Source organism: Macaca thibetana, chromosome 8, assembly GCF_024542745.1.
Source record: "Macaca thibetana thibetana isolate TM-01 chromosome 8, ASM2454274v1, whole genome shotgun sequence".
NCBI classification, from domain to species: Eukaryota; Metazoa; Chordata; class Mammalia; order Primates; family Cercopithecidae; genus Macaca; species Macaca thibetana.
This window is the reverse complement of record NC_065585.1, coordinates 657,218-683,452: the sequence shown is the minus strand read 5'-3', so window position 1 is coordinate 683,452 and position 26,235 is coordinate 657,218. Positions and strand designations below refer to the sequence as shown.

Sequence of the window (26,235 nt, the reverse complement as noted above, 5' to 3'; positions counted from 1 at the left end):
GGCAAGAGATCCTGGTGTTCTCAGCCGCTAAGAAAGAAAAACGCTACAGTGACACCCTGGCACGTCCCTTGTCCTGACGGCAGAGTTGCTAAGATGTGAAACGTGGCTCTTGGAACCCAGAAGTGTGGTGTGTGCTGCTTTCGCTGGGGGCAGCGGCTGGTGTACAGCACACGCTGTGAACGGACGGTGTCCACCACCCACGGCCTCCCCAAGTGTGGTGTGTGGTCTGCTGCTTTCCCTGGGGGCAGCGGCTGGCGTACAGCACACGCTGTGAACGGACGGTGTCCACCACCCACTGCCTCCCCAAGTGTGGTGTGTGGTCTGCTGCTTTCCCTGGGGGCAGCGGCTGGCGTACAGCACATGCTGTGAACGGACGGTGTCCACCACCCACTGCCTCCGCACCAGGCCCGGCCTTGACTCGGGCTCTGCTGAGGCACTTGGGGAGAGGCCCTGGTGGTGGGCTTGACAAACTCCCACCCGATGAGTCACTGGCTGGAGCTGCAGTAAGTCAGGAGTCCTGGGCCAGGGTGCAGTTACCAGAGACGAGAGGTGGGTGTGGAGCAGCTGACAGCATGAAGCGCACCGCCTCTGAGCCCAGCCTGGCCGGGTGCGCTGGGACCTGATTGCACTCAGAAGACCTGGTGCTGCCCTGGGCTTCAGTGAGGAGTGGGGAGGGATGGCAGGCAGCCTCAGCCTCCCGTGGCCAGAGTTGAGCCACGCCTCGCCAGGTGGTGGACCTGTTTCCCAGGCCTCGGGGCTGTGGAAGCAGCTCTGCCTCGCGCTGCATGCCCAGGCAGAGCCCACCAGGGAAGCAGCTGTCACCGAGTGACGCAGGCCATGAGGGACGCAGTGGCAGGGACAGAGCCAGGGCCGGGCCACCACACACACAGGGCAGGCCCGGCGAGCGGGGATGTGTGCTCAGAGTCCCCGGAGGGTGGAGAGAACACACAGGCAGGCCTGGGGGAGCCGCCCAGGCAGGAGGGTCGCAGGAGTATCTTTATTGTGGGGAGGGGCCCGGCCCCCAAAGTCCTGACACCAAAGACAGACACAAGATGGGCAGCTGCAGACAGTGAGTTGTGTGGATGACCAGGGCCTGTGTGGCGGATAGGGGACCAGGAGTCATCGCCTCAGACTCTGCCCTTCCGTGCAGGGGCTGGCGCCACGGGCTCAGGCATGCAGGAAGCGGTTGAAGGCGTTGTAGGCTGACTCCAGGTCGAACAGCATCTGACGCACCTGTGAGTCGTCCAGCTCGTCTGATGCCGACATGCCGCTCAGGGTCTGCAGCCTGGGAGTGCAGCACGGGGCATGTGGGGTGGGCAGAGCCTCAGGGGCACCGCGGGGGCCCTGCCTGGCGGGGAGGGTCTCAGGGGCACCGCGGGGGCTCTGCCTGGCGGGGAGGGACACCCACCACTGGCTGACCGTCTGGCGACCCTCGAAGTCGGGCGGGAGGTGGCTCATTCGGTGCATGGTCTCCATCAGCTCTCGCAGGTCGGGCTGGATCTGGGACACACAGCGGCTGGGACCCCAACACTGGCTCCATCCCCTCCTGCCTAGGCCCCCTGCCAGCCCAATGCCCTCACCTCATCCATGGCGCGAATCTCCAGGCGCAGCTTGTCCATGACCGTGATGAAGAGCTGGGGGTAGGTGTGCACATGAGGCTTGCATGTTCAGGGGTGGGGGTGGCCCAACAGCTCACAGGCCCCAACCCCTTCCCAGCCACAGCTGTCACTAGGCCTCCTCACTGTACTCTGCTCCCAAACCCTGCGGGCCTCCTGAGTGAACGAGGTCCTGGCTGCCCAGACAGCTGCATGGGAACTGGAGGGTGGGCCCACACACTATCTCCCGAGGCCAGGACCCCACCAGAACGCACTGTGCTCATCCCCCCAACAGGAATCCAGGTGGCCCGGGGGGCCTCCCCGTAGGCTGCCAATCCCTCATCCCTAGTTAAAAGGGTCCCCTTCCGCCCAACAAGTCAGAGTGCTACCCAGCTCTGGTGGTCCAGGACTCTACCCTTGTGCCCAGCTGCAGCGGGCGGCCCCGGCCCTCCTAACCCTGTGAGCCCTGGGGGCTGGGGCGCACCGAGACTACGTCGGCAATGCAGCGGTTGAGGTTGCCCTTGTCGTCCTTGATGGTGATGGGTCGGTCCTCCTTGATCCGCTCCATGGCCAGTGGACAATCCAGCTGTGGGGGGCTCACATGGGTGCTGGGGCTCTCAGGACAGTAAGCCCCAGGTGGCCAGAGCCCTCCGGCACCCCATACCCACGCCCGACAGTCCCCGTCCCATGGGGGTGGAAGGACCAGGCACTCACGCGGAACTTGCGGCAGAACTCGTCAATAGTGCTGATTTCTGAGCCCTGAACCTGCCTGAAGGCAGCTTTGTACTGCACCAGGAGCCGGGAGCAGGCTGCCGTGTACCTAGGGAGAAGTCAGCTGCGGCCCAAGCATGGGACCAGCGTTGCCCAGCTCATCCTGCCCCCTCAGCTGGTCCAGAGGAAGAGCAGCTTCCAGAGAGGGCCGGGCAACAGGCAAAGGCAGGCCGAGCAAGGAGGAGGGACTGCTAGCAGCTTTGGGGGGCGAGGCCCTGAGCACGAAGTGGGGCTCGTAGCTCACCTCCAGGTGGAAGCCCCAGCTCCCCACCCCTGCCCACCCTCTGAACGACAGCAACCAGCCCTCTGTTATGATGGCCCCATCCATAGCTCATGGTCCTGTGTGGCGGCCTGTGAGGGTCTTGTCACTTCATTGCACAAAGCCCCCCAAAACATCCTGAGACATCCCCAAGCCTCCCGACCGTCTTTTAAGGTTGGCTGTGCTGGGGGATAAGGGTGGGGGAGTGGGCCGGATGACGCCCCAGGGGCTGCCCCTCTGCCCGCCTCCCTCCCCACCCCCCAGGACTTCCCTGGCTGAGACCCGGGGGCATCCTCCTCACGCGGGGTGGGCCCCACACGGGTGGACACCTCACAGCCTGACAGACGCCTGTTCTTGCTGTCTACGGAGCACCCAGGCCTGGCAGGGCAAGAGCAGGCCTCCAAGGACGTGGGCTCTTACTCGCTGGGGGAGACACAGTCCTTGATGTAGGCTTTCTCCAGGGCTTGCATTGTTTTCACCACCGCGAACAGCTCTGCCATGTTGTCGTACCTGAGGACACACCTGTCTATCGGGCCCCGGGGTGCCAAGCCCAGAGCACTATCCCCTGCCTGGAGGTGCCACTGTGGGAGCTCTGCCCACCTCTCGCTCCATCCTGGAGTGCCTCAGGAACGGTTCCCCAGCCTGACCCTCTATCCTCCCACCTCTCAGTGTGGGATGGGTCTGGGGGAGGCTGCCCCAGGGCAGCCAGATGCGCACGGGTGTGTTGGGGCAGCCTGGGTGGCTAGACTTACTTCTCCCGCTCCCGGGCGTTCTTGTACAACTTCACTTCCTGCCGGAGAGAGCAGGCTCTGTGGGCTGGTGCCAGCAGGGGCTGCAGAGCCCTGGCAAGGCCACACAGGTGTTTGCTGTTGGCCAATGCTGGCCGGGTATGCACCCACCACTCACCTCATACAGCTCTGGCTTGTTCCCAGGGGCTGCAAGAGAAGGCAGAGAGCTAGCAGGCTGGCCCCAAAGGGAACCCAAGGGTAGGCTCCAGTCCCAGCCTCTATTTCAGTTCCTCCCTGAGGCCTCCCAGGCTGGGTCCCAAAGAACCCAGAGGGAGCTGGAGCACAGGGGTTCCAACCTCACCCCATCAGTGTGTGGGGGGACCTGAGGATAACGCCTCTAAGAAGCCAGGGGCCGCATGACAGGCCCAGCTCCCCAGCTCCACTGCGGCTCCCTGGCCGAGTCACCTGCGCAAGTGGCCACGTCCTGCTCGTGACTCATGATGCAGTGCCAACAAGGCTCATCACACACGGCCTCTCCCCTGGGTTTGGTGACACAGGGTGCCCAGGACCCCCACGGTTCTGGCCACACTGAAGCTCATCATGTCTGCCCAGCAGGACCAAGCCAGTTCTGCCTGGAGAAGGTTTCTGGGCCCTCAGTGCTCCTGTGATAAACTGCATCAGCCCCTGGCCACCCCCAAGGCTGTATGAGAGCAGGGTCAGATGCCTCCCCACCCTTGACGCCTAATACCCAATACTGCCCGTCAGCCCCTGTAGCAGGGGCTGAAAGCCTGTGCCCTTCCGGCCACACTCACCTCCTATGCCCGGAGTGGCTGGGATCCCGTGAAACATCCTCTAGGCTCTGTGGCGGCCACAGCACTGAGACCTGGGGAGCAGAGCCAGGGCCGACTCAAAGATGGCCCCTAAGCTAGGTGTGGTGGCTCACACCTGTAATCCCAGCACTTTGGGAGGCCAAGACAAGCGGATCACCTGAGGTCAGGAGTTCGAGACCAGCCTGGCCAACATGGTGAAACCCCGTCTCTACTAAAAATACAAAATTAGCTGGGCGTGGTGTCACACACCTGTAATCCCAGCTACTCAGGAGGCTGAGGCTGGAGAATCGCTTGAACCCAGGAGGTGAAGGTTTCAATGAGCCAAGACTGAGCCACTGCATTCCAGCCTGGGAGACAAAGCAAGACCCTGTCTCAAAACAAACAAACAAACAAACAAAAAACAACAAAAAAGACAGCCCCTAAGCACCAGGTCCTGGAGACCCAGGGCGCCATGAAGAGCTCTCCCGAGCTCAACAGTGGTGAACACACAGGGTGCTATGGGGGCTGCCAGGAAAAACTGAGGTACTGTGGACACTAAGGACAGCGGGGTGGGGGCTGCCTTGGGGTGCGGTCCAAGCTGGAGGTTGAGGGAGCTGATGAGGGAGCTGATGAGGGAGGCAGGCAGCTGTTTGATGGCCGGGGAAGAGAGTTCGGGGCACAGGAACAACAACTCAACAGCTCGCCTTTAAGTCGGCATGAACTTGGAGGAACAAACAAGCTGAGGGTGGAGCTTCTCGAGCGAGGGGGTCCTAGGGCATGAAGACGGAGAGGTGCCTCTAGGTGGGCAGCGAGCTGGGGAGAAAGAATGGAAGCGGAGCCCATGGGCGGATCCTGCCTAGTGCGGAAGCTGGGCCAGCTCCACACTTCTCACTTTGTAAGTGGAACCGTCAGATCCGCCGAGGGATCTGAGGTAGGATTAAAATAAAGGAGTTACGAACGGCAGCCTGTTTCTGGCCCAGCGGGCGGGAGAGTAAGGTAAACTCGGACGGAGAAGGGAGAAGGGAGGGGAGCGGGCCTGGCGGGCAGGCGCAGGCAGCTCTCGGCGGAGAGGCCCGGGAGGGCAGCGCTGAGCCGGCTAACTGCGGGAGCGGACGGTGCTACCGGGGATGGGAGAAGAGCAGAAGGGAGGGAAGGCGGCCCGCGCCGAAGAGCCGGGAAAGAGCAGCGCCGCTCATGTGGGAAGGGAACGTCTGGGTCAAGCTCTCCGAGGGTCGAGGCCATTGCGAGCCGCGGGGTGGGGACCGAGGCTGCTCGGCAGCCGTCACGGAGCCGCCAGGTAGGAGAGGGCCGAGGAGCCAACCGCCCCAACCACGCAGGGGCTTCTGCCCAACAGCGAAAGCGGACGTTCTGCAGCCACGAGCGAATGTGCAAAGCAACCTCGCAGAGTGGACGATGAGCAAGAAAAGCGTTTCTAAAACATGCCCATGACTTTTGCGGCACTCAGCCGAGGCTGCGCCGGGGCCCAGGCTCGCCCCGAGGGTGCCAGGCCCGGGATCGCCTCTCCCCACTCGGCCCCTTCCCCACCCACCGGCCCCGGGTACCTGGACGGCTCGCGGTCCGGGAGATGGCGCCGGGGGCGGGGCGCGCTCGATCAGCTACTCGGCGCTCGCGCCTCACGTCTGCGCCTGCGCGCGCCGGGAGCGACCCTCCCCATCGGCAGCTCGGCGCTCAGCCCTCACGCCTGCGCCCGCCCGGGCTTCCGGCCACGCCCCCCAGCGGCGCAGCCCCGGGGACGGGACCGGCGCAGCAGACGCGAAGCCAGGTCTTACGCCGCCCACCCGCCTGCCAGACAGCCACGGGGAGGGAGGTGGCAGCTTCATTTTTTTAATTAATTAATTTAGACGGTCTCGCTCTGTCTGTCGTCCAGGCTGGAGTGCGGTGGCGCAGTCTCGGCTCACTGCAAGCTCCGCCTCCCGGGTTCATGCCAGTCTCCTGCCTCAGTCTCCCAAGTAGCTGGGACTACAGGCGCTGCCACTGCGCCCGGATAATTTTCTGTATTTTTAGTAGAGACGGGGTTTCACCGTGTTAGCCAGGGTGGTTTCCATCTCCTGACCTCGTGATCCGCCCGTCTCGGGCTCCCAAAGTGCTGGGATTACAGGCGTGAACCATCGCGTCCGGCCAGCAGCTTCATTTATTAGGGGCTTCGGTGAGGGTGGGGAAAGGCGGCGCCGGGGTCAGAGGCGCCGGAAGAAGAGCTTGGAGCCGTGGTCCAGCGTGCACTCGCCGGGGCACGGCCGACTGGGCCGCAGCTGGCGCAGGGCGTCCCGGTCCTCGGCGCCGAGGCGTCTGCTGCACAGCTGCAGTTCCCGGAGCTGCGCGGCGATCTTGTCCCACAAGCCCAGGCCCAGGGGACCCTGGATGGCGCAGCCTGCGGAGGGAAGAGGGCAGGCCTCAGCGCTTGCGGGGGCCGGCGGCGTCCCGGTGCCCGCGGCAGGCTCCAGGGAACCAACTCGCTTTCCCTGAGGGACCCAGGGCTGCAGTGAGGGGCAGCGGGCAGAGCCCCGGAGAGGCCCCATGACACTCCAGGAAGGAGTGGGCTCCTCTGCACCGCCAGCGTTGAGGCAGGAGGAAGGTGCTCTGCCTCTGACGGTGCCCGATCTCGAAGTCCATGCCTACACGTCAGTCTCCACCCATAAAGACATAATGGGGCTGCTTGCAAATCTGTACGTGGTGGGCCTGAGTGGCTCGAGGACACTAAGCTCAGGAATTCAGGGAACTGGGTGGAAAGGTACAGATGCCAGGAACCCAAGTGGGGGGAGGGGATCTCCCACCAGCACTCGGGCGCCGTCCTGAAAAAGGCGGTCTGGCCCTGGGGGGTGAAGACGGGGCGCAGGAAGACAGCAGAGCTCCCCCTTGTGCTCTTACATTCACTTACAGCCCTCATCCCCCGGAGGGCAGAGCCTGCCCTGGCCCCAGCTGGGAAGCCAGGTCCCTGGGATTGTCTTCCAGACAGCTCAGGTTGGGGACTGCCCTGATGTGGCTCAAGAGAAAACAAGCTAAATGAGACCACAGCCTGGGCAGGGTTGTGTGGGAGGAGCCCCTGCCAGGAAGTGGGGGGGTCCCTTGGCAGCTTTCAACACCCTGACCTTGGGCTCCCTCTTCCTGCCAGGGACGAGAAAGTCCCTGTGGAAGGGGGCCTTGCCTGCCAGAGTCTACTCTGAAGGTTGGGTTGGAGACCAGAGGCAGAGACCCACCTCGCCCCCACCCTGTGGTTTTAGGAGCTGGGATCATGCCCCCTTTCTGTCACTGTCTCCCTGCCCCCTGCTGCCCCAGCCTCACGGAGCCCAGCCTTGCTGCCTGGCTGGTAGCAGTGACAGCCCCTTAGGGGGAGGCCCCCGGGTCTCAGGCAGGTCCCTGAAAAGGCCAAACATGGCAGGCATGGCCACCATACCAGCCCTCACCTGACAAGCCAAGGAAGCTAAGGCCTTGGGGCCGCTTTTGGAGGGTAGACAGGAGCTCTTCCAGGCTGACACAGCTGATCTCAGGGTTTGCGGACAGATCGAGCGAGATGAGCGAGGGGCACAGAGAGAGACATCTGAGATAACGTGGGAAGAAGTGCAAAGGTTGGCTTCCAGAGGCCAGTGCCCCAACACTAGGAAAGCTGCCCTGACAAATGCCCAGCTCAGGGAGCCTCGGGCCAGGCCCAGGGGCAGGTGCCCCTCTAGGGCTGGGGGTCCTTCCCAGGGGTCAGGGCCACAGTGGCCAGCTCTGGGTGTGCCTGGCCCAGCTTGGGCTCCTCTCAGCACTCCCTGGAGAGCTGACTGAGGCTCCAGGTGGTAAGAGCAGTGGCCCTCATGTGGGCCGATGCACAGCAGTGACAAGGACACGCCCAGAGGGGCGCTGTCAAGAGCCACAGGCCCATGCTAAGAAAGAAGCCCGAGGATAGTCTGCCTTCCAGGACAGCCTGAGAGGCTGGTGGAAACTGAAGGAGCCATGTCTCCGGACGCGCTGGGGAGGAAGAGCTGGTACCATTTCTGTGGCCCTTCTCCCGTAGCCCAGCTCCCCTGGGGTCCGGAGCCATGTGATCAGACCCCCAGGCCAGCAGGCAGCAGGGCAGGGGCGTTACCTGCACAGGTCTCTAATGGCCTTGTCCCCCAGGTGGTTTGCAGACAGGGTCAGGTGGGCCAGAGCACAGCCTTCCTGGACATGAGCAGAGCCCCAAGGGGGCCAAACCGAGTGGCGCACCTGCCCTCCCTGCTTCCAGCAGATGCACCCACACCCAGGGGCCCAAAAGGGAGCAGAGTCCCCCATCAATTTGGAGATCGGAAGGAAACACCTCTCCCGATGTGGGTCACACTCTGCACGTGGTGGTGTGAAAATAGGGTTCCAGTTGGGCCTGGAAGACCCCCCAGGAGAGAGTATCAGGGGCCCCTAGTGTGCCCCTTGGGACCTGCCTATGGGTGGGCAAGGCCACCCTGGGTCCCAGGTCCTATCTGGTGGGCAGGAATTCATAGCTGAGACAAGCAGCTGTACAAAAGCATTCCCCCAGCGGTTTTTTTTTTTTTTTTTTTTTTGAGATGGAGTCTCACTCTGTGGCCCAGGCTGGAGTGGCCGGATCTCAGCTCACTGCAAGCTCCGCCTCCCGGGTTCACACCATTCTCCTGCCTCAGCCTCCCGAGTAACTGGGACTATAGGCACCCGCCCCCTCGCCCAGCCAGTTTTTTGTATTTTTTAGTAGAGACGGGGTTTCACTGTATTAGCCAGGATGGTCTCAATCTCCTGACCTTGTGATCCACCTGCCTTGGCCTCCCAAAGTGCTGGGATTACAGGCATGAGTCAGTGTGCCCGGCCTGTTTTTTCTTTGTTTTTTTTTTTTTTTTGAGATGGAGTCTCGCTCTGTCGCAGGCTAGAGTGCAATGGCGCGATCTCGGCTCACTGCAATCTCCGCCTCCCGAGTTTAAGCAATTCTCTGCCTCAGCCTCCCGAGTAGCTGGGATTATAGGCACCCACCATCATGCCCGGCTAATTTTTTTATTTTTAGTAGAGACGAGGTTCCACCATGTTGGCCAGGCTGCTTTTGAACTCCTGACCTCGTGATCCACCTGCCTCGGCCTCCTAAAGTGCTGGGATTACAGGCGTGAGCCACTGCGACTGGCCCCCCAGCTGTTTTTTCTAAACCTCCAAACCTCTAACCCTCTCTGTAGAGCCCTTCAGTGAGTTCAGTCGGAATCTGGGGAGAGGTGAGCTCCTCCCAGCTCCCCGGGACCTTTGGCCTCTGAGGCTCAGTATTTTCTGGGCCCTTCCCCACCTCGTACCTTGGCCAGGTATCGGACTATGGGCTCCATGAGGCCTGAGTCACCCTTGCCGGCTGCCACGGAGCTGAGCTCTAGGTGCAGGAGGGTGCGGGCGGGCAGGCTCTGCAGGGTCCTGGCCAGGGATGGGGCTCCCAGGGCATTGTAGGACAGGCACAGGGTCTTCAGGTGCTCAGCGTCTGCACCAGGGCCAGAATCTGTCAGCCCCACGTGGCCACAGCCCTGTACCCACCCCAAGTTCTGGGCCCAGAACCCTCAGGACCCCTTTGGGGAAACCACTACCACAGTGCTTGTGGGGTGGGGTGGTAAGTGCAGAGGCAAAGGCTCTCGCCCACGTTCTCCCAGCTGGGAGGGTGGGGTCAGACTTCCAAGCTCGGCTGCCCCCCAGTTCTGGACACCTTGCCCTCTCCCACCCCACAACCACACGGTCCTGGGCCACATGCCTCTGCACGGTGGGGTGTCAGGGGAGTGCACTGACCATTGCTGCCCCCCTTACACTCCCCCACCCCTGGATGATACCCAATTCCCAGCCTCTTGGCACTGGGACCCCAGTCTCTGCCGCCTGGGTGGGCTCACAGTGGAACTGCCTCAGTCGAACAGCACTCAGCTGGTAAGCACGGGTCGGGGACCACCAGACATTGAGCTGCCTGGACTCTGCTCGCGGTGTTCCCTGGGAGGGTCAGCCTGGCTGGGTGGGCACCAGATGCCCCTTGGAGGCAGACCCTGTACCCATACATCCATCTATTGCTCCCAGGTGCCAGGCCCTCTTGGAGAGCCAGGTCTGGCATCCCAGGCCCCTAGACATTGTTTGTTTTTTTTGAGACAGAATCTTGCTTTGTCGCCTAGGCTGGAGTGCAGTGGCATGACCTCTGCACTCCATGTTGGTCAGGCTGGTCTCGAAATCCCAACCTCAGGTGATTTGCCCGCCTTGGCCTTCCAAACTGCTGGGATTACAGGCGTGAGCTACCACGCCCAGCCTAGACTTTTTTTCTTAAGGGATGGGGTCTATGTTGGCCAGGCTGTCCTGGAACTCTTGGCTCCAGCGATACTCCCGCCTCAGCCTCCCAAGTAGCTGGGACCACAGGTGTTGCCCCTGTGCCCAGCCCAGGCCCCCTCTGAAGGTCCTCGAAACCCTCAATGCTCCAGGGCTAGGGAATGGACAGGGAGTACCTGTTCAAGCTCACCTTGGAAAGCACTACCCAGTGCTGTCTGGTGGCTCGGGAAGAAGCTGGGGCCAAAGCCACAGGCCTGTAGACGCAGGGTGCTGAGTAAGGGGCAGGTGCGCAGGAGGGAGGCCAGGGCCTGGCCACAGCCGTCCCCCAGGGGGTTCATGCTTAAGTCCAGCTCCTCCAAACTCTGTGGAAGACACAGGCTGGCAGTGAGCCCCCAGCAGCCCCAAGGACAGGGTCCCCCTTGGGGCTTGGCTTGGCTGTCTCTTCCCCACCTTGCCTGGCCTAGCCTATCACAGCTGGGCACTGGTTGGCTCTCCTAACTGCCCCAGACCAACCAGGGACCTGCAGAATGGGAACCCTGACACCCCGCTGTTGAGGGCCCACTGCTCCCTGTGCCTCTACCTGCAAGGTGGCTTGGCCTGGGAGCCCCATGGCAAGCTGGCGTAGGCCTTCAGGACCCAGGTGATTGGAGGAGAGGTCGAGGAGGGCCAGGCTGGGCATGGTGCCCAGGGCAGCCACCAGCTCAGCCACACACTTGTCCCCCAGCCGGTTCCCTGCCAGGCGCAGCTCGCGGAGTGCTGTGTGCAGCTTGAGGGCCCGCAGCAGGGGTGTAAGCTGGGCCTGGTGTAGGGCCAGGGAGCAGGCACTGAATGAGAGGCCCGAGCCCTGGAGCTCCACGGCTTGCAGCACCTGTTGGTGCTCCCCTGTGGGGAAGGATGTGGTGTCACCAAGGCAAAGCCGGCCCTTTCTGCCCTCTAAATCCCAGACAAACCAGGCAGCCCCTTTTCAACAGCCCCAGGGGTCACCCACTGGACATGCTGCAGCGCCCACTCGCACATGCCTGTGGGTCTAGCACTGTGAGGCCGTGGGGGCCGATGTGGGTCTGCAGCACCCTAAGCTCCACCAGTCAGCGCCAGATTCCACGCCCCCTGGGACAAGCTTTCTGGGAAGCTTCTCCAGCAGCTCCCAGCCCACGCGAGGCTCTCCTCCTTGGGCTTGACTTTCCAGGCTTTTGGCTGCTTTTTACCATCTCCCCATCAGCAGCTCATGGGGGCTGAGGGCTGTCCTCTCCCTGCCATCCATACTTCCAAGCGCAGGACACAGCACCCACCAGGCTGGGGGAGGTGTACCCCGAAACACCCGAGGTCCAGGAACGAACTGGGCTGGTGGAGCCTGTGTGCCCAATCCCCTTGCACGGCCTCACCCAGAAACTGCAGCTCTCCTGGCTCTCACCTTGCCCCAGGCTCTGGCAGGCCCTGCGGTAGCGGTCGGTCAACGGAGGCAGGTCCCACGAAGTTACCTCAGCCAACACCTGGAAGGCACCGTCATGAGCCACCTGGGGGCTCCCGGTGCCTAAGGCCCTGGCTCCCGTGGCTCACCTCATCATTGCTCTGCAGCACATCGGGGATGGGGTCCTGTGGGGCCAGCAGGGCCCCTTCTTTCCGCAGGGTGAGCCTGGGCAGCAGCCCACAGGTCTGGTAGTAGCGCTGGGCCGCCTGCTCGGCCAGCCAGGCCACAGAGTGGGTCTCACTGCTGCAGGGACAGAGGTGCTGCTGCTGCTGCCTGCGCACAGCTGGGGTGAAGCCCCAGGAACCCGCCATTCCTGCCCAGGGCCAAAAGCCCCCTCAGCCGCTTCTCCCACTCCCAGGTAGCCGGCCCCTCCTCTCCCTGCAGCCCAGCACACCACCAGCCCCTCTGCCATTCCTGGGAGCCACAGGGTCCTCCAGGAACACACCAGGGAGTCCTCGTCACCCTCCCCACCCTGATGTGCAAACATGAGCACCCTGGCATGGAGCTGCACAGGTGGGCTGCAGGGTAGGGCAGGCGACGTCTCACCTGTGTGGGACAGGGATAAGGAAAAGATGATCCTGAACTTGAACTCGAACCCGGATGGGAGGTGGCATGGCCAGACCCTGGCAGGTGAAGGCAGCAGGGCTGAGTCAGGAGCCACAGTGGGCTCCACCCCACACCTGCCTGCCCCAAGTGAGGAGAGGGCTCTGCTCCAGCTCTGCACACCCACCAAGGGCTGGCCTGCCGCAGAGCTGTCCCCACTGGGCTCTGAGACCCTGGCGGTGCTGGGGCTTCCTGGGGGTTCTGAAGACAGGCTGCTGGGCCCTGCCTTGACCGGTGCACTGCAACTCTGCACGCAGGTCAGGCGGACCTGCTTGGCTCGGGCACGGGGCCTGCTCTCCTCACTGTCCGACCCGGAGGTACTACTAGGCCTGCGGCTGTCCCCAGTGCCCTGGGGGCGGGGCCGGCGGCTGCGGGTCAGGGGCGTGTCCAGCTCCAGCCAGTCTCCAGCCAGGCACTCCTCCTCCGGGATGAGCGCTGCCTGGGGGGCAAGGGCTTTGCTCTGGCCCCGCGGTGGGTGAGGCCCCAGCCGGCTCTGAGCACTGCCCACACCCCGCATGGCTGCCTGGTAGGCTGCCCGGCTGTTGCTGGCTGCGGCTGCTTCCCTGTTGCTGGCAGGGCCAGGCGTCCGGGCTGCCACCTGTTGTGCTGTGGCCAAGCACCGAGGCCTCTTCTGGGACAGCCGCAGGGGGCCTGTGCTGTCCTCACCTTCCGAACTGCTGCTGCTGGCTGGCCCATGCCTGCTCCTCCGAGGCCTGGCCACGGCTGGTGCTGCCTGCCCTGGGGAGACCCTGGCACGGGCCTGAGAGGCCTCTGGGGGTCTAGTGCTATTAGAGGGGGGTTTTGGGCAGGGGCTCAGAGGAGGAGAGGTCTCAGGGTCAAACAGAAGGCTACTTGGGATGGTGAGGGAGTCCTGGGAGCTGTGGGGATCTGTGGAAGAGAGAATCCGTGTTGAGGCAGGGGCCCGGCACCTCCCATTCCACCTGTGAATGAGCATCTCCCGAAATCAGGGCCCGGGGACTCTCAGGGTAGGCATAGCAACCCTAGGGACGCGGGAGGCCCTGCTTGCCTTGGCCTGAGGCGGCTGCCTGGAGCAGCATTTCCATGGCCCTGGCCTTCTGCCGTGTCTCCAGGTCCAGGTCCCTGCGGTACAGCTTCACCCACTGCTGCAGCGTCTCCAGCGGGCTGAGGCCCTGTGTGGTATCAGTTGAACAGGAGCACAGCAGCCCCCATACCCTCACCTTTGCCCTCTGCCCCACCAGGCTCACCTTTCGAGTGCGGAGGGTGACGGACGCCCCCCGTTCAAGCAGCAGCTCAGCCACCTCAAAGTGGCCACAGTTGAGGGCATCATGCAGGGGGGTGATGCCTTCGCAGCCCTGGCCACCCGGGTCGTCCACTGCGGCCCCGTGATCCAGCAGGAAGCGGACAATTTCTACAGACCAGGAGATGTGAGCCCAGCTCCTGATGCCCCCCAAGGACTGACTCTTTGCCCCACGTGTCCACCGAGGTGCGCCAGGCTCCTGTCCCTTGCTCACCTAGATGCCCGTAGTTGCAGGCCTCGTGCAGAGGCGTCCAGCCACAGTAGTCCCGAGGGTTCAGGGGGTGGCCCTGTGACCAAGGACAGGAAGGAGCCTGGCCCTGTGTACGTCACAGCTTGGCCCCAGTCCCATGAGCTCTGCAGCCTGAGCTGGGCCCAGGGCCTCAGTCTTAGAGCCCAGAGCAAGTCCCGTGGCCCTGCCCTCTCCTCCTCTGGCCCAGGTGTCACCAGTGAAGGACATGCTTCCCCCTGAGACAGGTGGACCAGCCACAGCATATCCTCCAACCTCTGTGCCTGCCCGGTCCCCTTGTGGGCAGACGGTGCACCCAAATTGCAGGGGCATGAGGCAGGTGGGGTGGGAAGGTGCCCAGGTTTCAGCCCAGGGGCTAGCCCCCATCCTGGCCAGGCTGACCAACTTAGCTGCAACACAGATGCGTACCACACAGCGGGCACCCCATTTTTTTTTTTGAGAGGGAGTCTCACTCTGTTACCCAGGCTGGAGTGCAATGGTGTGGTCTTGGCTCACTGCAACCTCCTGGGTTCAAGCAATTCCCCCATCTCACCCTCCTGAGTAGCTGGGACTACAGGCGTGCATCACCACACTCAGCTAATTTTTGTATTTTTAGTATAGACAGGGTTTCACTATGTTGGCCTGGCTGGTCTCGAGCTCCTGACCTCGTGATCTGCTTACCTCGGCCTCCCAAAGTGCTGGGATTACAGGCATGAACCACTGCGCTCGGCCTGGGCACCGCATTTTTTGTGCTTTTTATTTTTGAGACGGAGTCTCGTTCACCCAGGCTGGAGTGCAGTGGCACAATCTCATCTCACTGCAACCTCCACCTCCTAGGTTCAAGCGATTCTCCTGCCTCAGCCTCCCAAGTAGCTGGGACTACAGGCACACGCCACCACATCCAGCTAATTTTAAAATTTCTTGTAGAGACAAGGTCTTGCCAGGTTGCCCAGGCTGGTCTCGAACTCCTGGGCTCATGTGATCTGCCTGCCTTGCCATCCCAAAGTGCTGGGATTACAGGCATAAGCCACTCTGCTCAGGCTCTGCTTTTTAAATTTTTTTGAAACAGGGTCTCACTCTGTTGCCCAGGCTGGAGTGCAGTGGCATAATCACGACTCACTGCAGCCTCAATCTCCCAGGAGCAAGTGATCCTTCTGCCTCTAGGACCACAGGCAAGTGCCACCATGCTAAGGAGCCCCATTTTGAAGATGAGGAGGTTGAGAGAGAGATTTAGGGGATCTGGCACAAACCCACAGCTCCTCCATGCTGGGCAGCCTGTCCCGTGTCCCAGAGCAGGACCCACCTGCCTCACGAGGTCCTGGACGCGGCGCAGCTGGCCCTCGATGCAGGCTCGGTGCAGCAGCGTCTCCCCCATGTCGTTCCGCCGGTTCCACTGTGGGCACAGCCAAGCCAGCACAGGGCAGGGGCGTGAGGAGCTGGCAGGGCTGCTGAGCAGGGCGAGTGGGGGTAGGGTGCCGTCCTCACCTTGCTCCCCTTCCGCCGGCCCGGGCGGCCCTGCAGCTCCTCGTCCTCCTCCAGCTGCGGGGTCAGGCCATCGGCGTCGTCCTCTGGAACAGAGCCAAGTCCACCCCAGGTGAGAAGCCCTCACCCCGCTGCAAGCTCCCCAAACTCCCAGGTACAAAGGAGCCAGAGATGGGAGGGCTGAGCTCTGAGGCTGCTGGGCTCCGGGGGCTCCCCAGCAATGGTCCCAGCGCTGCCTCCACGTCTACCTGGCCCGGCTGGGATCCTGCTCCTGCCCGCCATCCCTCTGCCCACTCCAGACACACCCCTGAGCTTTCTGCCCCAACCCACGCCTGGCCCTCCCTCAGAAGAAGGCCTGCCCGAGACCCATCCATCTGTGTGACAGCCGCTCATCCCCACACCCAGACCGGCTTGTGAGCCGGTCTTCCTCCACCCCAGGCCTTCTCCACCCCCGTCTCCTGAGCTGTGTCGTCAGGCCAGGTCAGCCCTGGAGCCTGGGTGTCCTGCACCTTGCAGCCTCCACCCTGCCTAGGTGGCAGACACACCTGCCTCTGTCCCTGCTCTGGGTGACCCCTCGTCACCATGCCTTTCACACACTGCCAGCTTCCCCCGGGTCCTTCCCCAGCTCCTCACTGTGCCCACCAGCTGGGCGGCATTCCCCACAATTCTAGATCCTGATCCACCTCCCCGCAGCAACCAATCTGGTGAGGCCCCAACTTCCCACAGCTGCCTGGCCACTCGGGGTTCTAACAGCCCCCTTGAGTTCAGAGCTGAAGTCACAGCCTTCCCTGGAACATCCCCCAACAGACCTCACGGACAGGCTCCTGCCACCCACCAGTCAGTCAGAAATCAGCCCCCAGCTACCCGCTGAGCCCGCTCTCAGCCCTCTCTCCCTGCACCACGGCCAAGGTGGCTTCAGTCCAACCCCCGCTCCAGCCAGTCCTTCAGGCCTGCCCTCCATGCAGCTGATGTCGCCGGCCTCTGAAGGAAACCCAAGCCTGCTCTGGAGAGTTTCAGGAAGGTGCTCAGCTCTCAGAGGCACCCGGGGTTCTTCAAAGTGCACTGTCTCACCCCTGGCCCCAGACGGCACGTGTGTCTCTAACGGGACCATGTCCCCAGCTGACGCTCACACGGCTCCCAACCACTGTCTCCTCCGGGAGGCGAAGGCCTGCTCCAGGCTCCCTGCAGGTCACCACCTTCTCTGTCCCGTTCCGGGAAAGCACCGGCCGTCCTGGCTTGTTCCCGCCACAAGCCCTGAGCCGGCTCCACGGCAGCACAGCACACCCCTCTCCAGCCCGGCCCGGAGCAGGCCCAGGGAAAATGCCAGGTGCTGCCGGCCCTCACCGCTCTCTGAGAGCTCCACCTCACTGGCCTCCAGGGCTTTGCACTCCGCTGTGGCTGCCGCCTCCTCCTCCTCATCTTCATCTTCATCTACACTGAGCTCCTGTAGTCTGGTTTCGGTGCCAGGGGCCTCCTGGGGCTGCAGCCTCAGCTGCACGGTATGGAGGTGCTGCAAGACCTGCCTCTGAGGAGCAGAGGGATGCTTGGCTCAGGACTGGGGGTGTGGCAAGCAGAGCTGGGGGCTGTGGATGCAGAGAAAGATGGGGATGTGGGACAAGGAGCAGGCAGGCTGCAACGATGCTGGGCTTGTTGGGGAGCCAGTGTGGGTGGGACGGGCTCTTGTACCTGCAGCTGGGGCCGCTGGGCCTGCTGGGCACAGCTGAGCGCCTTCTGGAAGCATGGGGCCAGCAGTTCGTAGGCATCGCCAGCCTCTTCACGGGACAGTGCGATATTCAGCCAGGTCTTGGCCTCCTGGAGCAGGAGGAAGGACGGGGTCGAGGGCTGCTGCTCTCCGTGTCCAACAGGCCCCAGTCAAGCGTCCCCGGCTGCCCACACAGAATGGGAGCCCAGCCTCCCAGGTGCTGAGGGTGGACGGTCCTAGGAAGGAGCTGCCTGTCCAGTAAGGACGTCTGTCCATGGCCACCCTGAGAACGGCAGTCCTGAGGCAGAGACATGGGTGAACCTGCATTCGGGCGGGGAGCCAGGGTTTCACCTCCAGAATATTGCCGCTGCGCAGCCTCAGCTCCTCCTCATAGTGGCGCACGGCCCCACGGTGGTCCTTCATGTCTCCCAGTGTGGCGGCCAGGGACACGTGGATGATGGCCCGCTCGGCACCCGGTCTGTCCAGCAGCTCAGCGAAACGTAGCTGGGGGCAGTGCCAGTGAGGCTGGGGGCTGCCACCCTGGCCAGGCCTCGCCAACCTCACTGGCCCTCCCACCCAGCCGGGGCCACACACCTGCTTCTGGTAAGCCTCAGCTGCCCTGGGAAAGTCTCCTGCCTTGGAGAAGAGGTCACCTAGCTGCTCACAGATGGCCATGGCGCCCTGAGGGTCACTTCCCTCAGAATCTTCCAGCTGTTGCTGCAGTCGGACCACTGCCAGCACTGCCAAGAAGAGGTTCATGCAGGAGGGCAACACAGGAGGCCCTGACCCCAGCTCTACCATCTGGCCACTCGGGGTTCTAACGACCCCCTTGAGTTCAGAGCTGAAGTCACAGCCTTCCCTGGAACATCCCCCAACAGGCCTCACGGACAGGCTCCTCAGCCTCTTCCAGCTGTTGCTGCTGAGCCCTGTCGTGGCCCCTCTACCCTCTCCCTCTGCCTGCCTGTTTATGTGGGGGTTAACAGGAGGGTCTATCTTGGGAACTGGTCTCAAGGGTCACAAGAACTAACACACTTAAAAACTTGGGGCCAGGCACAGTGGCTCACGCCTGTAATCCTAGGTCTTTGGGAGGCTGAGGCAGGCAGATCATGAGATCAGGAGAGCAAGACCATCCTGGCTAATACAGTGAAACCCCATCTCTACTAAAAATACAAAAAAATTAGCCGGGCGTGGTGGCGGGCGCCTGTAGTCCCAGCTACTCGGGAGGCTGAGGCAGGAGAATGGCGTGAACCCGGGAGGCGGAGCTTGCAGTGAGCTGAGATCCGGCCACCGCACTCCAGCCTGGGCGACAGAGCGAGACTCCGTCTCAAAAAAAAAAAAAAAAAAAAACTTGGATGGTGCCTGGCTCATAGCAAGGGCTGACTGCTGCCAACCTCCAGTGGTGGTCTCGGCCATCAGCACTCCTGGACCACATGCGTGCCACCTGCTGTTCCACCCGGGAAGCTAGGGGAGCAACTACTGTCTCCAGTTTGCCAGTGAAGATGGTGGCTGCAAAATAAAAGCCCAACTGGTCTCCTGGCCGCCCTTTCAGTGCCCCTGACACACTGTGTTGAGCTCAGAGAAAAACGGGGGTTTTCTCCTGTCAGGAACTAGGGCACCTGTCCCTCTTGCGGAAGCTGCTGCCTCCAAGGACAGGTGCTCATGCCTCCTCTGTGAGGGAGGGAGCTCCGTACACACCTGGCAGGACTCCACGCCCCCCTGGGCTCGCCCCTGCACACAACTCCCGGGGCCCCACCCCGGCCCCAGGCTCACCATGCGGGAGGTTCACCCCCCTCACCCCCCCCCCCCCCACACCCCCTGGGCCCCACCCCGGCCCCAGGCTCACCATGCTGGAGGTTCTGACAGACGGCTGCTCTCTGCACAGGCTTCTGGGAGCCCAGCCTGTAGGCCTTCTTCAGGGCTCGCTTGGCAGCCAGAAAGTCTCCCAGGTCTTGGAGGACCTGGAGAGCAAAGGACAGCACGGTTTTTGCAAAATCCCCAAGGCCCAAGTCTCCAGGAGCCTGAGCTCGGAACCACACACAGCGGGTACCTGTGCGATGGCCACGCAGCACTCGCTCTCCATGAACCGCTTCCTCATGGTGTGCGCACACTCCCGGGCACCCTCCAAGCAGCGCATAGCCTGGGAGTGCTGGCCCGCGCGCCAGTGGACGGTGCCCAGGTTGTAGCGGGCGCGGAACAGGTCCTCGTAAAGGTGGTTCTGCCTGCAGAGGAGTGATGGCCTGAGCACCTACGAGCTCCTGAGCACCCAGGAGCGTCCCACCGGTGATAGCTGCTGATGCCACACAGGCCCCAGCCCTGCCATGCTATGGTCTCAGGGCCCTAACCATGCCTGGTCTTCGCCCAGTGTGAGGCACAGGTGTGAGAGGTGGGGGATGAGGCCCAGCCAGGGTGCTCTCTCAGGAGGACCCTGGGAGAAATACTCCCCTAACTACTTCCTCCAGGAACAAGGGACTCCACTCTCTCCTGGGGTGGGGTGGGGCCTTACTCCGCAAGGAAGATGCTCTTCCTGAAGTAATCGTTGCACAGGGCTGTCTGCTGCAGGCTCTCAAAGGTAAGACCCAGGTTGAGGTAGAGGCGGGTCCTCATCTCATTCAGCTCTCCCTGAGCCAGTGTCCCTGGAAGATGCCCCCCACTCAGCCACTTTCTCCCCACATGGGGTTTCCAGCTTTGGGCCCCATTTGGGGCCTGTGCAGTGCCTCTCCTACCCTCTCCCTCCTCCCGATGTTGGGGCAAGGGTCCTGCTGCAGACAGAGCACAGAGTGGATAAAGAGCCGAGGATCTCCAGGGAAAAGGTTGCGGAGGGCATGCACCCCTCACACAAAAGCCCTGCAAAGGGAGGGCCCCAGAAGACGAGATCGCCCAAGGAGGCTGCGGGGGTGCTGGGCTGCAGCCTCTTCAGCCTGCAGTTCAGGAGGCAGAAAACGAGAAGGGGCCTGCCCACCCTCCAGCTCCTCATCCACAATAGCCAAGCTCTTCTCAAAGGCAGCCTGTGCCTGCAGCAGAGCATCCCTCGACTGGCAGTGGTCATAGATGTCCAGGTGGGTGCGGCCGATGGTGGCCCAGGCCCTCTGCAGCTCCGTGTGGTTGCGCAGGGAATGTGCTAGCTCCAGGTAGTGGTGCTGGTGCTGAGTGTGGAAGGAAGTCACTGCTGTGAGCTGACCCCGCCTCAAGCAAACCAGCGCTGCCAGATTCCCAGAGACCCTGTTCTTGCTAAGGAAAGACTCCTGCTCCCCTTAACCCCCACAGAGCAGGCCAAGGTCGGCCACATGCCCCTCCTCTGCATGCCAAGGGCTTTCTGTGGTGACAGTGGCTTCACGCTGTATGCAGCCAACGCTGTCACATGGGGAGGGGCGGCTGGGGATTGGTGGGGTGGGGGTTTGCAGTCCTGCCTCCAGCAGCCAGGGTCAGGGAGAGCTTTCGGGCTGGGGCCTGACCACCCCCAACACAAACACAGCTAAAATAACATTCATTAATGGTTTCTGGTGCCAGGAAACCTACTCCTGCCCCAGTCCCCGGAAAGGCTGGGGGGTCCCCACTGGAGGACTGGGCCGGCGCGGTGAAGTTAAGGCTGCGTCAGGCCAGGTGTCCCTTCCAGCCCGAGGCTCCTGACGGTGAAGACCTGGCCTCCCTCCTCAGAAAAGGGCTCCAAACAGAGGCCGACCGGGCTGGGCGAGGCCAGTGAGGGCGCCCGCACCTGCAAGGCAGTCGGGTAGTCCTCCATCTCTGCCAGGCGCTCTCCGATCTTGCGGTGGGCCACGGCACAGCCCAGGGGGTCGTCAGCGCTCTCCCGGAGCCGCAGCTCCTGCCAGTGCTGCTCCAGGGCTTCGGCGTAGCGGCCTAGGCGGGGACACAGCACGGCCTGGCAGGCGTCGCGGGTGCGAGGGCGGACCTGGGGCGGCGTCTGCGGGAAGAGCCCGTCGACCCCCGGCCCCCGACCCCGGCGCGGGCCCCAGCCCCCAGCCCCCAGCCCCCGGCCGTGCATCCCGCTTCCTGGTCCCAGCGCTCACCATGGCCGGCCAGGAGCTCCCCCAGCTGGTGGCACAGCGCTGCCTCCTCGCGCCGCTGCCCGGCCCTCTGCGCCTTGGCCTTCGCCTTGCTCAGCTCTGTCGGAGGAAGAGGAGAGCTGAGCCTCCGCGGCGGGGTTCGGGGCCGGGGCCGAGTCCCAGACCCTCCCTAGCCTCCGCGCCCCCGGCGCAAGGGGCCCCCGAGGGACTCACGGCGAAGCTCGCGATCCAGGCTCATGCTCGGGTCGCCGCGGGATCTGGACTTCCCGCGCTGCGCCGCGGCCCCGCCCCTCGCCGCCGACACGCAGGCCCCGCCCCTCGACGGCGGCGGTGGGCGCGGGGCATGCTGGGAAGTACGGTCCGCTCGCCCGCGACATCCTCGAAGTTCTAGTGTGGGAGGAGCTGGGGCGGGGACGCGGCGACAACTAGGGCGTCGACCCGAGGAGTTATCTTCCCGGACGCCGGGGTTGGCCCGCGCGTGGAGCCCTCTGCCCTGCCCGGGGAGTGCCTGATGGGGACCCCGTTCCTCCTCGCAGGAGGCGGGGACACGGGAGGCCGGGGTCGCAGCGCGCCCTGGGTGGGCTCTTCTGAACTGCAGCCCGCGTGCCGCCCGCGCCTCTCAAGGTGGACGAGCTGTGCCGCCGCCCCAGTTCCTCCTGAAATTCACACACAACCTGCTCACACGCGCAACTGTGAAAAACGCACGTAGGGTCCAGATAGAAGACTGACGATAAGTTCACGAGCATTTGGCTGTGGGGACGGAATAAGGTGCGCTCCTCCTCCACAGAACGCAGTGGGTCACATTTGGGGACTCGGCCCCAAGGAATGTTCTGGTAGGGGAATGTGCTTTCCGTAGTGAACAAGTACCGTTTCAGCAACGTATATATCAGCTGTATTCTCGGAAGAGTCAGTGAACCTGCGCTTAAGCTGCAGAAGTAGCCCGGGCGCACTGGCCCGCACTGTAATCCAGGCGCCTTGGGAGGTGCAGTCAGGAGGATTGCTTGAGCCTAGCAGTTCGAGACCAGCCTGGGCAACATAGTGAGACCCCCATCTTTTTGTGTGTGTGCGTGTGTGTGTGTGAGTCTCGCTGTGTCGCCCAGGCTGGCGTGCAATGGTGCGATATCAGCTCACCACAACCTCCTCCTCCTGAGTTCAAGCGATTCTCCTGCCTCAGCCTTCCAAGTAGCTGGGACTACAGGCATGTGCCAGCATGCCCGGCTAATTTTTGCATTTTTAGTAGAAACGGGGTTTCACCATGCTGGCCAGGCTGGTTTCAAACTCCTGACCTCGTGATCCGCCTACCTCGGCCTCCCAAAGTGCTGGTATTATAGGCATAAGCCAGCACGTCCGGCCTGATACCCCATTTTTATTTAAAAAAAAGAAAGGAGGGAGGGAGGAAAAGAAAGAGGAAGAGAGGGCCAGGCGCACTCTTCCTGGGCTCACGCCTGTAATCCCAACACTTTGGGAGGCCAAGGCGGGCGGATCACGAGGTCAGAAGATCGAGACCATCGTGGCTAACACGGTGAAACCCTGTCTCTACAAAAAATACAAAAAATTAGCCGGGCATGGTGGCGGGTGCCTGTAGTCCCAGCCACTCGGGAGGCTGAGGCAGGAGAATGGTGTGAACCTGGGAGGCGGAGCTTGCAGTGAGCCGAGATCGCACCACTGCACTCCAGCCTGGGCGGCAGAGTAAGACTCCATCTCAAAAAAAAGGAAGAGAGAGAGAAAACGACTGCAAAATTATGTCTAGAGTTCTATGATATGGGGCACCCAGGCCTCTAAAATACCCTTGCTGTCCCCCATGACCTTGAGGACCAAATGCCTGCCATGCCTTGGGTCTCTGACTCCCAGCTACACAGCACACCCAGCACTGCACTCAGGTGCGGTGACTGGTTTTCCAGAGGTCCCAGAGGAGGCTGGGTGCACAGAGTCCAACTGAGGAGCCTCAGAAGGAGTGGAAGATAGATGGGTTAATTTCCATCGTAATTACAGCAAGTCGTTGGGCAAAACTCCGCCAGAGAGGTCTGTTGGGGAGAGAGTGGCATGACGCACTGACAGGTCCCTGGGTCCAGTAAAGGCTGCCACCTGGCGTGGCCCCAGGACTGGGCAGATTTGGGCCTCGGTGCCTCCAAGGCACCGAGGGTGGGACTAGGCCAAGCCTGCACACCTGTGCAGGCCAAGGTGCAGGAGGCGGGAAATCCAGGCAGGCCTGGGTGTGAGGACAGGTTGTGGAGGCCTGCACTGCCAACCCCTTACCCATCCAAAGCATGGCTCTGAGCCAAGGCAACTACTTGGTGGGCAAGCTGGTGAGGTGTGCGAGGGGCACAGTGAGGCTCGAGGGAGGGAGTGAAGAGTGAGATTCAGAAGCATAAGACTCAGGTGAACAGCTGAAGACAGGGTGACTTGGATACCAGAGGGGCTCCCTGAGCTACCTAGACAACGATTAAGTATCCCCTCCAGCCCCAGGGTCAACAGGACAGCCCAGCTCCTGGAAGCCCAATTCCCCTTCAGAGACAATCCAATTTCTCTTGTTGCCTAGGCTGGGGTACAATGGTGTGATCCGGGCTCACTGCAACCTCCTTCTCTCAGGTTCAAGTGATTCTCTTGCCTCAGCCTTTTGAGTAGCTGGGATTACAGATGCCCACCACCACGCCCAGCTAATTTTTGTTTTTGTTTTTGTTTTTTGAGATAGAGTCTCACTCTGTCACCCAGGCTGGAGTGCAATGGCAGGACCTCAGCTCACTGCAACCTCCGCCTCCTAGGTTCAAGCGATTCTCCTTGCTTCAGCCTCCTGAATAGCTGGGATTACAGACACCCCTCACCACGCCCAGCTAATTTTTGTATTTTTAGTAGAGATGGGGTTTCATCATGTTGGTCAGTCTGGTCTCAAACTCCTGACCTCAGGTCATCTGCCTGCCTCGGCCTCCCAAAATGCTGGGATTATAGGCGTGACCCACCGTGCCTGGCCTATTTTTATAATTTTTGTAAATGTCTCACTCCGGGCAAATTGAGGGATGTGGTGCTCACCAGGGGGTGGGGGTGAGACAAGGGAGGGAGAAACGTGGGGCCTGGGTTAGGCTATGCCGCCCCACTTCTGCGGAGTCCGGACCCCCACGCCCCCATCCTCCGAGATGACAAAGGAGCAGGTCGGGATGCCAAGATGTCTCAGGGTGTTGAACACAAGCCGTGTGTGCGGCGGCCCCGTCACATGTGGCCCACATTGACAATGCCACGGGAAGCCTGTGTGCCAGTGCCCCGTGGCTGAGGACACACTGTGGTCCTCCCAGGTGCTTGGCTCCCCCAGGTCGTAAGTTTCAGCTGCTGCACGTCATGGTCACGGGGCAGATGCCCTGCTGAGGACACTGGGCCGCGTTTGCAGACTTGAGGCACCCACATCTTGAAGGGCCTTGTGTGGACACTGCCCTTACCCTCAGGCCGGCCCCTCCTGTCCTGAACTCCCACAGGACTGGTTGCCCGAGGACTGTGCATGTGGGGCTGCAGAACCTCAACAGCCCCAGGTCTCCTTTCTCCATGTGGCCCCCCAACCTGCAGAGATGTGCTGCCTCCAGGCCCCTGGCATCCCAGCCCAGCTGAACCCATGAAGAACAAGCCTCCCACCTTCCCCACCCCAGAGACATGCCAGGGCCTGTCCCTCCATTGAGTCAGTCTCTCACACACGCACCCAAACAGGTGACAGGGCAAGCCTGCCCCACCCATGCCCCCCACACCATCACCTTGGACCCAGAAACACTGCCCAAGAGGGTGTCGGGCTTCCAAAGACACGGAGATGCGGAGCCACAGCCCATCTGTGCCTGTGGGTGGAGCATGGCGGAGGGCAGCCCCAAATCGCAGCCCTTGGGGTGCCTGAGTTCACCCTGGTGGTGCCCGAGTCAGAGGCAGCTGCTCCCAAGGATGTGCTGGGGGCTGGGTGGGGTCTTTCTTTGTGGACAGCAGAAAACCAACCATGGGGCCTTCCCATGCCCTTGGTGGCCAGGCCACATCAGCTTTGTGGGATATAAGGCTCCGGCAGCGAGGCACTCCCAGCAGGCCACACGCCCTGGCCTGGGAGTAGAAACCCACAGGACTCTCAGAAAAAGCCCAGAAGCTTGCAGCCTGTGAGGGGCAGTGCGGCAGCTCAGGAGGGAAGAGCTGACTGGGAGGGTCATGCTGGGCTGTGCCATGGTCAGCCGCCCGGATGATGGCACTTGCATTCTGCCCCCCAGCTCCTTCTCTCCATTTCTCAGCCCTCGACCCGTGAGGAGGAAAGCACAGGACAATGCGGGCCAGGCCCCGGCAGCCAGGTGGGGCGGGTGGGGCTGCTGTGAGGCATGTGAATGCACCTGACTGGAGCAGAGGAAACCAGTTCTTTGGTACTGAAGCAACAAAAAGCTGTCAGGGAAGAGCCACATCTCCTAAGCAAAGGTCGGGGAAGCAAGCTGTACCCTTCCCAGTAGCCCTGAGAGTCCCAGGGGAAGAAAGGACCGGGGCTCACTCCTCCAGGTAGGGTTCCTTCCCACCCTGTTAAGCTAGCCCTGCTCAGCCACCACAGGGCATACCAGGCGGCAGCCAGGGTGAGGTTGGGAAGGGCCCACCTCCCTCAAGCTGAGAAGCTGGGCTGTCCAACCTCTGACCTCTGAAGCGAGCCTGAATGCAGGGCCAGCAGCAGGACCCCGAGAGCAGCATGGGGGACACCCCTCAGACTCTCACCCAGCCAGGCACCCAAGCACTAACCCAAGCTTTCCGCACAGCCTGGGGACGCTGGGCCCTCAAGGCTGAATCTACAGTAAATAGACTCTTTCTCACTAAAATTGTGTAACTTATCAAAGAGCCTGCAAGGAGTTTAATCTTTTTCCTGGGAAGAGACAATTTCACCCTGCTTTCCGAAAATGTCTGCTGAGCCCTGTGGCTGAGTCCTGTCTCCCTGGGAGTGGCCAGTTGGCCAGGGCAGCCCCGACCCTACCTGGATCTCCCTGCCCAAGCCTCAGTCTCAAGACCCCATGACAGAGTGTAGGGGGAGGCAGCGT

The 26,235-nt window shown here is 62.3% G+C and overlaps 3 protein-coding genes across 9 annotated transcripts in view; 1 reads left to right on the top strand and 2 right to left on the bottom strand.

The window, feature by feature from the left end:
• Positions 1–26,235, top strand: part of KIFC2 (kinesin family member C2) — a 109,983-nt gene that overhangs the window by 59,642 nt on the left and 24,106 nt on the right. The gene's annotated exons all lie outside the window — the stretch shown is intronic.
• VPS28 (VPS28 subunit of ESCRT-I) lies at positions 979–5,812 on the bottom strand. Of its 7 annotated transcripts, none has more exons than XM_050800968.1 (11): positions 5,725–5,812; positions 4,433–4,530; positions 4,166–4,236; positions 3,532–3,560; positions 3,378–3,415; positions 3,046–3,135; positions 2,310–2,415; positions 2,080–2,181; positions 1,581–1,634; positions 1,420–1,500; positions 979–1,285 (listed from the first exon to the last, which is right to left on the bottom strand). In XM_050800968.1, exons 3-11 carry the CDS (start codon positions 4,200–4,202, stop codon positions 998–1,000), a joined length of 825 nt encoding a protein of 274 aa, XP_050656925.1. In that variant the 5' UTR covers positions 4,203–4,236; positions 4,433–4,530; positions 5,725–5,812; the 3' UTR covers positions 979–997. The 7 variants fall into 7 exon arrangements, with proteins under 7 accessions (XP_050656925.1, XP_050656926.1, XP_050656928.1 ...); XM_050800969.1 differs by having other exon boundaries at positions 4,433–4,554; positions 5,725–5,794; XM_050800971.1 differs by lacking the exon at positions 4,433–4,530 and having other exon boundaries at positions 1,409–1,500; positions 5,725–5,806.
• Positions 6,298–21,523, bottom strand: TONSL (tonsoku like, DNA repair protein). The gene is made up of 26 exons (XM_050800834.1): positions 21,425–21,523; positions 21,215–21,310; positions 20,902–21,044; positions 20,149–20,332; positions 19,693–19,822; positions 19,237–19,408; positions 19,033–19,147; positions 17,784–17,929; positions 17,541–17,693; positions 17,174–17,299; positions 16,832–17,012; positions 15,491–15,573; positions 15,309–15,398; positions 13,994–14,066; positions 13,727–13,890; positions 13,528–13,651; positions 12,628–13,388; positions 12,444–12,520; positions 11,987–12,140; positions 11,841–11,919; positions 11,010–11,311; positions 10,620–10,791; positions 9,439–9,614; positions 8,250–8,323; positions 7,585–7,718; positions 6,298–6,551 (listed from the first exon to the last, which is right to left on the bottom strand). Exons 1-26 carry the CDS (start codon positions 21,447–21,449, stop codon positions 6,358–6,360), a joined length of 4,128 nt encoding a protein of 1,375 aa, XP_050656791.1. The 5' UTR covers positions 21,450–21,523; the 3' UTR covers positions 6,298–6,357.

What these genes read in the sequence shown, in the direction of transcription:
- VPS28 (XM_050800968.1), bottom strand. Translation starts at nt 4,202, where the DNA reads ATGTTTCACGGGATCCCAGCCACTCCGGGCATAGGAG. An exon ending in AGCCACTCCGGGCATAGGAG is followed by an intron (nt 3,561 to 4,165) that starts GTGAGTGTGGCC and finishes CTTCTCTTGCAG; the next exon opens with CCCCTGGGAACAAGCCAGAG. An exon ending in GACTGTGTCTCCCCCAGCGA is followed by an intron (nt 2,416 to 3,045) that starts GTAAGAGCCCAC and finishes ACTTCTCCCTAG; the next exon opens with GTACACGGCAGCCTGCTCCC.
- TONSL (XM_050800834.1), bottom strand. Translation starts at nt 21,449, where the DNA reads ATGAGCCTGGATCGCGAGCTTCGCC. An exon ending in CCCAGCGGCCCCAGCTGCAG is followed by an intron (nt 17,013 to 17,173) that starts GTACAAGAGCCC and finishes TCTGCTCCTCAG; the next exon opens with AGGCAGGTCTTGCAGCACCT. An exon ending in TGCTGCAGAGCAATGATGAG is followed by an intron (nt 11,920 to 11,986) that starts GTGAGCCACGGG and finishes GGTGCCTTCCAG; the next exon opens with GTGTTGGCTGAGGTAACTTC.